The sequence below is a fragment of the Leptonychotes weddellii genome, chromosome X, assembly GCF_054177405.1.
Source record: "Leptonychotes weddellii isolate Sample4059 chromosome X, ASM5417740v2, whole genome shotgun sequence".
In the NCBI taxonomy this organism is placed as follows: domain Eukaryota; kingdom Metazoa; phylum Chordata; class Mammalia; order Carnivora; family Phocidae; genus Leptonychotes; species Leptonychotes weddellii.
Genome location: NC_138385.1, coordinates 58,746,896 through 58,757,990, shown reverse-complemented (window position 1 = coordinate 58,757,990; position 11,095 = coordinate 58,746,896). Strand labels below are relative to the sequence as shown.

Sequence of the window (11,095 nt, the reverse complement as noted above, 5' to 3'; positions counted from 1 at the left end):
CGCCAACATCTATTGTTTCCTGACTTGTTAATTTTAGCCATTCTGACTGGTGTGAGGTGGTATCTCATTGAGGTTTTGATTTGGATTTCCCTGATGCCGAGCGATATTGAGCACTTTTTCATGTGTCTGTTGGCCAAAAGCACTTTCTAAATATGTGTTTTCTTCTCAGCATCAAACAGCCTGTATACTACAGGCAGCCCCTCTCCGCTGGTATGTACTGACTTAGCAGTTCCACAAAGAAAGGAGGGTCAAGCTTTTAGAAAGGAATTCCTGAGGTCCGGGAATGGGGATGTCAGCCACTGGTTCAAGGTGCTGTTCTCGCCAAGCCACTTGCCAAGCAGAGTTGTCGTTCAACCCCAGCTGAGGGCCTGCTCTGAGAATGTCATGGTTATGCTGTTTCCTCAGTTAAGATCTCAGCCATCGAAGGGACCCAGGTCCAAGGACTCAGACAGAGGTCGGCCCAGACTACAGCAGAGCTGGACAGGGTTGCGAGGGGAAAGGGAGAGATGGGTCTCACACCAGCCTTGACCTGCTCCTTCAGTATAGAGCAGAGATGGGAGTTAGAATTATATTAAACTTGAAGGAAACTGAACCTTTGTGTCCCCGCAGGAATGATTCCTGTTTTTCTTATACCCTACTTTCTGGTGTTCACTAAATTCTGGATCTTGTCTGTGCTTGCCTTAGCCTGGCTCGCCTATGATTGGAATACCCACAATCAAGGTAAGAGACAGAGGAAGAGTGGTTGGTGGTCCCTGTCTGTGCCAAGGATGGAACCACAGGGAGAGAGAAATTGAGGGAGAGAGTGGGAGAAGCAGAGAGAGAAGGGGTGGGAAGAGGAAAGAAGGGGAAAAGGAAAGGAAAATAAGTTGGAAGGGAAAGGGAAAGAAGCAAATAGGGTTAGAGGGAAGGAGAAGGAGAGAGGAGAGCATAGCTCAGCCAGGAGCAGAGATCTCTCCCAGGTTTCCCAGGAAGGATTAAGAGGTTTTGGGGCAGGTGCTCCCAACCTTGGGATGTTTTCCTATCACTTTCCTGGCTGGCTACAGGGGATCAGGGTCCTCCTATATCTTCTTGGGGGTTGGATTCAGAGGCAGTACGTACAGCTCTGTGCTCTAGAAATATGGAAGTGTGAAAAGGGGACCTCTTCTGTGGACCTGAGGAATGTAAGAAGAACCCTCCACCTCTGGGAGAGGTTTGAGGGATTGGCAGTATCTTACCTGCTCTTTCCTTCCCTCCTGTACCCACAGGGGGTAGGCGTTCAGCTTGGGTACGAAATTGGACCCTCTGGAAGTATTTTCAAAATTATTTCCCAATAAAGGTAACTACCTTTCCTTTTGGTGCCCTTGGTTCTTGTGGCCCAGACTCTCTCTCCCCTCTCAGCTCCATGTATTCAAAGGCTTTAGTGACCAACAGTGAAAGTCAAGGCCCAAAAGCATAATGCAGAGTAGGCATCCAAGATGGATGGGCAGGTGGGGAGATGGATGGATAGAAGCCTTTCTTCACAGTGGCAAACCCAGGTCAGCCTCTCTGAGCATCATAACCCCTGGCAATCCTACGACAATGATGACATCCCAAGGAACAGGGATTTGTTCTTCGTATCTACTGCTCTGACTTAATCTCCCTTTAACAGCTGGTGAAGACTCATGACCTCTCTCCCAAACACAACTATATCATTGCCAATCACCCCCATGGCATTGTCTCTTATGGTGTGTTCATCAACTTTGCTACTGAGGCCACTAGCTTTGCTCGGATTTTCCCAGCCATCACTCCTTCCGTAGGGACCTTGGAATGGATCTTCTGGCTCCCAATTGTGCGAGACTATGTGATGTCAATGGGTGAGTATAAGAAATCATTCCATTCTTTGACCTACCTCAGAGCTCCAACCCCAATAAGCCCTGACAGTCCACATCTCACATCCTGCTGGGAGAGGACTTAGTAGAAAATGAATCCAGAACACATTGGGCCAGTAACAAGAGTATGCGGCCACGCATCATGTTCTGTCTAAGATCTGGGAGGTAGGGGTTTAGTTAGTCAGTAGGATAAGTTACAGGCATTTATAAGAGTTGCCAGGAATCTTTTCAGAAGAAGGAGCAGAAAGCTGGAGTTCAGGATCAAAGCCAAAGTGGAAAGGCAGAAGTTTGGCGGTGGCTAGTGGCTAGTCCTGATCACCCCCGAGATATTGAACTCTGGACAGTTTCCAGAGCTGTAAGACTGGGGAGAGTAGATACTATTGATCTAAGAGACAGCAAGCAGAGGAACTCAATGTAGGCCCAACTATAGTATCACAGACCCCCCCCCCGCCCCCCGCAAGGCAAGCAGTTGACCCTAGGGACCAACCTCATGCTAGGGCTAACCCAGGATGTGGAGGTCAAAGACAGAAGAGTGGAAACAATGATAGTTAGGAAACAGAACTGTCTCCAGCATGAAGAGCACAGAGAAACCCCTTTCCCCAATCTCAGGCACCAAGTTTGTTATGCCACTTGACTTTTTGGTTTCACAGGTGTGTGCCCAGTGAGTGGCTTGGCCTTGAAGTATTTGCTGACCCAGAAAAGCACAGGAAATGCTGTGGTTATTGTGGTGGGTGGAGCTGCTGAAGCCCTCTTGTGCCGACCAGGAGCCTCTACCATCTACCTTAAAGAACGTAAAGGTTTCGTGAAGTTGGCACTGAAGACAGGGTGGGTCCTGGTGCCCTATTGTCAGGGTGCCATAGGTACTTTGTAACACCTCTCCAGAATGGTTCCCTCTTTTGGAAGCCTGTTAGAGGGGGCTCCCTCTTCACTCTGATTGCTGTCCTCTGCTCCTTCACACTGTGTCTTAACTGCGTATAGGGCTCTAGATACATTTGTAGGCACTTCTTTTACTTGAAGTTGGAGAAAGAACAGTAGGAAAAGACCTTTACCTTCTGCCCATTAGCCTAGTTAGCTGGGGGTCTGGGGAAGTGGAGCTTTACTCTAATCAACCCACTAACTAAGAGGCCCAGAAAACCTACCCAGGGCAAGGAAGGCCCTGGGCTTGGGGCTGTGCGGATTGCAAAAATAAAGAAGACATGGTTATTGCCCCCAAAGAGCATATAATCTGGTTTGAAAAATAGAATGCATTCATTCAGCAGTTACTGAACACCACTGTGTGTCAGGCATAGTACTAGGCATTAAGGATGTAAAAATAAATAAGACCTGGTCCTTGCCTTTAAGAAACTGACAGTCCCATGGGAACAACAGATATATGCACATGTAATTACAAAATATATCCAGAAGCCAACCACTTATCATCTCAACTATAACCCCCCATGGTTTAAACTAGCATCACCTCTCCCCTGGATTATTACAGTCTCCTAACTGCTCTGCTTCTTTCTCTGCCTCCCCCACATCCAAGAATCTATTCTCAACTGCAGCTAGGATGATTCCATTAAACGTGAGATTATGTCACTACTCCAAATGCTCCAACGGCTCCCATTTCACTCTGAGCAAAAGCCAAAGTCTTTACAAGGGCCTGCCAAACCCTAAATAATCTGGTCCTTAGCTACCTCTCATCACTCACTGCTCTCCCCCTTGCTCACTCTATTACAGCTACAGTAGACTTCTTGCTGTCCCTCAAACAAGCCATGTGCTCCTGCCTTAGGGTCTTTGCTCTAGCTGTCCCCTCTTCCTGGAATGCTATTCCTCCAAATAACTGCTTGGCTCCTTCCTTTACTTCCTCCAGGTACTTGCTCAAATGTTTCTTCTCAGTAAGGTCTATCTTGATCATCTTGCTCTATTTTTTTCCTGTTGCATTTATCATCTTCTTATATATCACTGATTTTATTTATTTATGTATCTGGTTTTTTGTTTATTTGTTATTATTGTTTACTATCTGTCTTCCCTCAAGAAAAACTGCGAGAGATTTTTTTTAAATCCATTTTGTTCACTGATGTGTCCCTAGGGCTTAAACCAGTGCTGACACATAGAAAGAGCTCAATAAATATTTGTTGAATGAATGATGTGCTATAATAGAGATATATACAAAGTCCTATGGGAACAACAACTGATGGAAAAACTTTCACTCTCCAAGTAGTTTCATAAGTGAGTGACATCTGAATTATGAGCAAAAATATTAGTAGGAGTTGCCAGTCAGACCAAAAGGGAGAAAGAACTCAGGGGACCTACAACATATCAAGCACTATGCGAGGACCTAGAGATCCAAAGATGAATGACAAATTTCCCACCTTCAATCAGCTTGACAGACAACTAGGGAGTCAGACAGGTAAGGAGATAACTGTAATAACTGGGTTAGAATAGTGTTAGTGTGGGGTACCTAATTCATATTGTGGGGGAGGGAATTGGAGGTAGTCAAAAAAAGTTTCTTCAAGAGATTGAAACTGGAGCTGAGCACTGAAGGGCAAAATAGAATTAGCCATGTGAAGACAGAAGGAAGGCATTTCTGGCAGAGGGAGCAGAATGTACGAAGAAGCATAGACAAGAAACAACTTGGCACACTCAGTATGGCTAAGCAGATTGCAAGAAATGGGTGGGGAGAGGGGAAGCTAGCACAAAAGCTAGAGCACAAAAGCCACGGTAAGCAGCATGATACAAAGTGAGGATCTCTGGAAGAGTTTTAAAGAGAGGAATGACATGTCCAGATACGCAGTTTAGGAAGATCACTCTGGATGCTGGGTGCAATGAAAACAGTTAGATTGCCTAAGATTAGTTTCTTCCTATCAGAGGACAAGGTGCAGGAGCTCCCCCCAAAGGGTTCAGTTGGAAGGGTGGAGCCTGGCAAGAAAGCTGAAGATGTTTGGGTGCTTGGGTTCTTGTCCTATAATGGGAAGATTGGAAAAGTTTCATATCTTGGAGAGGATTTTGCTGGGCCTGGGAGAGCTAATAGTTCTGCTCCTTTCTTTGCAGAGCATACCTTGTCCCTTCCTATTCCTTTGGAGAGAATGAGGTTCACAATCAAGAGACATTCCCTGAGGGCACATGGATAAGGTTCTTCCAAAAAACCTTCCAGGCCACATTCAAAAAAATCCTGGGACTAAATTTTTGTATCTTCCATGGCCGAGGCCTCACTCGAGAATCCTGGGGCTTCCTTCCTTTCAATCGGCCCATTACCACTGTTGGTAAGCTTTCCAATACCTCTGGACCACCCTCGTTGTTGATTCCCTGCCCCCAACCCAGGTCATCAGTCAAGTCCAGGAGGCCCAGCAAACAGCTGGGATGGGCAATGGGAATTCCAGAGGAATATGGCTGAGGGCAAGGTGGGCAGGACAACTAAACAGGTAAGAGTTGCGGCCATTTAATAGCTGCCATGAGAACATCTTTATTCGCAAGCATTTCTTCATAACTCTTCTGAGCTTGTTCTCATTCTCTTCAGCATGCATAAGATTAGGTATTTGGAGAATATGGGATGGGATGGAGCTAGAGCAGAGGAAAAGAACAAAGGAAGGGGAGGGGACACAGATACTGAGTTTCAGTATGTGGCTCCTTCTGAGGGATGGGTAATTTGAGTTGGGGAGGGGAGGTTCTCATACTTGTCTCTTCTCCTTCCCCATAGTCGGGGAGCCCCTGCCAATCCCCAAGATTAAGAGGCCAGACAAGACGACGGTGGACAAGTACCATGCACTCTACATTGATGCCTTGCGCAAGCTGTTTGACCAGCACAAAGTTCAGTATGGCCTTCCTGAGAGCCAGGAGCTGACAATCATATAACAGGAACTAGGTCTCCCCCATTACTAAACTCCTAGAGCATTGAGGGATCCAGGTAGGGCCAGGCAGAAGGGAGAATTTGGGGAGAGAGGAGGATCTCAGGCATGAGAGAGGCCAACCAAGCCAGAAAGTACTTAATGAATCTGGCTTGGCGGAAGGAACCAAGGGGCAGAGGAAGAGTAGGGAACAACCCACTTTAGAAAACAGAGTCTTGTGAATCCACAGACCTTGTGTGCCCCCTGACTCCAGCCGGCTCTCTGATCAAAGCAATGAGGAGCCAAAGAACACCACTGCTCCTTCCTCCCAAGGCTTAGTGACACCATCACGATGTAGCTTTAGGCTTAGAAGCCTTGTTGAGAACAGGAATGGTTTGTTTCCTCCTCCTCCTTACAATTTGGGAAATACAACAAGGTAAACCAGGGACCTGTAGTTCCTGATCCAAGCAGAAAGGATTCCCTCACTTGTGACCCAGTTCTACATGGGCAAAAACTTTTGCATGCAGTTATGCTGTCTCTTCCATAAAAGTAAAGGTCTACTCCTGAAACCAAGATCACACTGTGAACTAACTAGAAATTAAGTTAAAATTTGAAAAAAAAAGAATAAAGTTCTCGATATGTAAAACAGGCTATGACTAGTTTCTAATTACTGTGGTTCACTACTGGGCTTCCCCCTCCAACCCGGCCAGGAAGCTGGTCTGTGGAGAGCCATTTTCCTTTTCTGCTTCCATCCTTTATACGTCCTCTGACAGAAAAGGTGAGGGAGAGGAACCATAACTATGCTACACAGTGTAGGAGACAGGAGAAAAACTGAGAATTGGCATAGATACCCACTGAGTCACCCATCTCTCCTAACCCCACATAACCATCATGGGTCAGAAAGAAGGGAGCCACAAGACCATGCACAGACTGAGTCTACTTTATGTCAAGTACCTACTGTGTAACAGGGATTATGCCACCATTTTCACAATCTTTGTCTCTTAATACCAGCCCCAACCCTGTGACATTGTCGTCATCTCCATTTCACAGTAGCTAAAACTCAAAGAAGTTAAGTAACTTGCCCATAGTCACACAGCTTTGGATAGAAGCAGCATTCACCCCAGGTCTTGCTAATTCTAATCCAAAGGTCTTCCTAATACATCAACCACCACACCTCCCATTCCTCATTTCCTAGAGACCTATTAATTGGCTTCATTTTCCTAAATAAGGACCCATGGTACCCCACTGAAGTTAGTGCATAAGTGTGGGCCAAGTGACATGGATTCTACTCAGAGTGGATCCAGGTTAGACCTCAGGGAAAATAATTTATTCATTAAAAAACCAATAAATTGGAACTGGGAATCCAGAAACAAACCCATACATGTATGGCCAATTGATTTTTGCCAAGGTGCCAAGGCAATTCAACAGGGGGAAAGAATAGTTTTTCCAATATATGAATAGTCTTTTCAATATATGATGCAGGGACAACTGGATAGTCACATGGAAAAGAATGAAGTTGGAACTCTACCTCAAACCATATACAAAATTTAACTTGAAATGGACCAAAGACCTAAAGTGAGAGCTACAACTATAAAACTATTAGAAGAATACAGAATAGTAAAGTTTGCTGGTCTTGGATTTGGCAATGGATACCATAAGACACCAAAAGCACAAACAACAAATGAAGAAATAGATAAGTTGGACTTCATTAAAATCAAACACTTCTGTGCTTCAAAGAAAACTATCAAGAAAGTGAAAACCCACAGAATAGGAGAAATTTGCAAATCATGTGTCTGATAAGAGTCTAGCATGCAGAATATATAAAGAACTCTTACAACTCAATGACAAAAAGGCAGCACAATTAAAAGTGAGCAAAGGGGGGTGCTTGGATGGCTCGGTCACCCAACGTTGGTTAAGTGTGCAACTCTAGGTTTCTGCTCAGGTTGTGCTCTCATGGGTCAGGAGATCAAGCTCCAGGCGGGCTCCGTGCTCAGCGGGGAGTCTGCTTGGAGATTCTCTCCCTCTGCCCCTCCCCCCAACACACAGGCAGATGCACGCTCTCTCTCCCTAGCGTCTCTCTCTCTAAAAATAAATAAATCTTTTAAAAAATGAGCAAAGAATTTGAATAGCCATCCCTCCAAATAAGATATGCAAATGAAAAAGTGCTCAAATTATTAATCATTAGGGAAATGCAAATCAAAACCACAACGAGATACCATTTCACACTCACTAGGATGACTGTAATAAAAAAGACAGACAATAACAAGTATTATTGAGGGATATGGAGAAATTAGAACCCTCAGGCATTCCTGTTAGGAATGTAAAATGGTGCAGCCCCTTTGGAATACAACTTGGCAGTTCCTCAAAAGGTTAAAGATGGAATTATCATATGACCCAGCAGTCCCACTCTTACATATATACCTCCCAAAATTGAAAATACATCACCACACAAAAATTTGTACGTGGATGATCATAGCACAATTATTTATAATAACAAAAAAAATGAAAACAACCCAAAAGCCCATCAATTGATGGATGGGTAAACAAAATGTGGTATACCTATGTGATCGAATATTATGCAACCATAGAAGGAATGAAATACTGATACATACCGCAACATGGATGCCAGAAACACAGGTTGTTTATTACATAATTCCATTTCTATGAAATGTCCAGAATATGCAAATATAAAGAGACAGAAAGACATAAAGTAGATTAGTGGTTATCAGGGACTGGGGGAGAATGGAAATTGGAGTGACTGCTAATGGGTATGGAGTTTCTTTTGGGGATGATGAAAATTTTGTGCAATTAGATAATGATGATGGTTGTGCAACCTTGTGAGTAACTAAAACCCACCATATTGTACACTTTAAACTGGCAAATTTTATTTTTTAAAAATTTTTTTAAGATTTTATTTATTTATATTGACAGAGAGAGAGTACAAGCAGGGGGAATGCCACAGAGGGAGAGGGAGAAGCAGGCTCTCCGCTGAGCAGGGAGCCTAATGTAGGGCTCGATCCCAGGATCATGACCTGAGCCGAAGGCAGATGCTTAACTGACTGAGCCACCCAGGCGCCCCATGATTGGCAAATTTTATAGTATATAACTATACCTGGAAAAAGTAATGTTTAAGAAAAATCAGCCTTTTAATTTAAGGAAAAATGTGTGGGTTGTATTAAAAGTTGTATTAAAGTTTAAAAATACACAATACATTTTTTAAAATACTTTTTATTTTGAAATGATTGTAGATTCACAGGAAGTTGGACCCATTGGACCCTTTACCCAGCTTCCCACGATGGGGACTCTTACATAATTGAGTACAATATCAAAACAGGAAATTGACACTGGTACAATACTGTTAATTAGACCATAGGCTTACTCAGTTTTCACCATTTTTATGCACACTCATTTGTGTGTGTGTGTGTATGTGTGTGTATACATACAATTTGATCTCATATATACAGATTTGTATGACCCCTATTACCCTTATGACATAGAACTGTTTCATCACCATAGAGTAACTACCTACAACCCCACCTGTATAATCACACACCTCTGCCTTCATCCCTGTGCCCTGGCAATCACTGATCTATTTTCCATCTCTATAGCTTTATCATTTCAAGGATATTATATAAATGGAATCATACAGTATGTAATCTTTTGAGACTGGTTTTTTCCATTAAGTGTAATGCCCTTAAGATCCATCCAAGTCGTCATGTATCAATAGTTCATTCCTTTTTGTTGCAGAGTAGGAGTCCGTGGTCTGGATGCACCAGAGTTAGTTTAACCATTTACCCATTGAAGGACATCTGTATTGTTTCCAGTTTTGGACTATTACAAGTAAAGCTGCTGTTAACATCCATGTACAAGTTTTTGTAGAAATGGAAGTTTTGATTTCTCTGGGATAAATGCCTAGGAGTACAATTGCCGGGATATATGGTAATTGCACATTTAGTTTTATAGGAAACTCACATTATTTTCTAGAGTGGCTGTACCACTTTATATTACCATCAGCAATATATGAGGGATTAATTTTCTCTGCATCTTAGCCAGTATTTAGTATCATCACTGTTTTTCTTTTTTAATTTTAGCCATTCTGATAAATGTGTAGTGATATTTCATTGTAATTTTAATTTGCATTTTTGTTTTAGATCAGTCTCTCAGCTAGAAATGCCTGGAGGCACTCACCTGGGCCCAGACTACTTGGGGCAAGCCCACAAAGACATTTCCTCACTGGAGTCAATGCTATGGCTGGCTCGGTTTTTGTGGTTTTTATTACGATTTCAAGACACACCTCAGCAACAACCATCAGGGAACTTTGAAAAAACAGGGCTTATTACTCAGATTCTGGAGAGTACAGAGCATACCAGGTGCCACACAGTGAGGTCATGGGTAAAGATAGAGAGAAAGAGCATGCAGAGCTGGGTTCTGCCTTTACTGGGGTCAAAGGTAGGGTGCCTAGGGCTTCATAGCTTCATTCTTAATTGGTGAATTTAAGACATAAGAGTGGGAATTAAAGCTTGGGAAGGGAAAAGTAGGGTCACCAGTCAGTTATCTAGGTCACCAGGGCTTTCTAAAAGGGAACCTCATGGTTGGTGTCGCCTGGCTCTTTAACTCATTGTGTGGCTTGTAATGTGTTTATCTGAGATGAATGTCTTTGATATGGATGTTTTGGCAATCAAAAGCTTAATGCCAGGCATTTATGTTGCAATCCAAAAGCTAATTGTCAGGCACTTACACTGCAATTGTCCTAATGGCTAATGATGTTAAACTTATTTTCATGTGCTTATTTGCTGTCCATATATACTCTTTTTAAAAAAGATTTTAATTTATTTATTTGATAGAGACACAGCGAGAGAGGGAACACGAGCAGGGGCAAAGGGAGAGGGAGAAGCAGGCCTCCCACCGAGCAGGGAGCCCAACACGGGGCTCATCCCAGGACCCTGGGATCATGACCTGAGCCAAAGGCAGACGCTTAACGACTGAGCCACCCCCATATATCCTCTTTACTGAAATCTCTCTTCATGTCTTTTGCCCATTTTAGATCTTTACTGTTGAAAATTCTTTATATATTCTAGATACTAGTCCTTTGTTGGATGTATGGTTTGCAGATGCTTTCTCCCAGTCCGTAGCTTGTCTTTTTATCCTCTTATTTAACAGGTCTTTTACAGAGAAAATATTTTTAGTTTTGGTGAAGTTGAATTTACCGAATTTTTCTTTTATGAATTCTATCAGTTTAGTATTGCAACTGTAACACATTACATTACAGTGGCTTTTTCACTTTCTGTAATATATGAGAAAAGAAATGCCAAATCAATTTTAAAAAACAAGAGCCATAACTTAAAACTAAAATATGGTATTTTGACTTTTGACTCCATAACACAAAATAAGCTGAGCAACAATTTTGACAAAAATATTGTCTCTCAATAATACATAAAAATAGGC

General features: G+C 43.0%; 1 protein-coding gene across 1 annotated transcript in view; it reads left to right on the top strand.

Annotated features, from left to right (window-relative positions):
* Window positions 1-6,149, top strand: part of DGAT2L6 (diacylglycerol O-acyltransferase 2 like 6) — a 36,529-nt gene extending 30,380 nt beyond the window's left edge. Inside the window, exons 4-9 of the mRNA XM_081808713.1 lie at window positions 610-720; window positions 1,245-1,315; window positions 1,628-1,832; window positions 2,498-2,672; window positions 4,878-5,089; window positions 5,524-6,149. Coding sequence (XP_081664839.1) covers window positions 612-720; window positions 1,245-1,315; window positions 1,628-1,832; window positions 2,498-2,672; window positions 4,878-5,089; window positions 5,524-5,678 — 927 coding nt within the window. The 5' untranslated portion in view covers window positions 610-611 and the 3' untranslated portion in view covers window positions 5,679-6,149. The remainder of the gene's footprint in view (window positions 1-609; window positions 721-1,244; window positions 1,316-1,627; window positions 1,833-2,497; window positions 2,673-4,877; window positions 5,090-5,523) is intronic.
* Window positions 6,150-11,095: the final 4,946 nt, after the last annotated feature.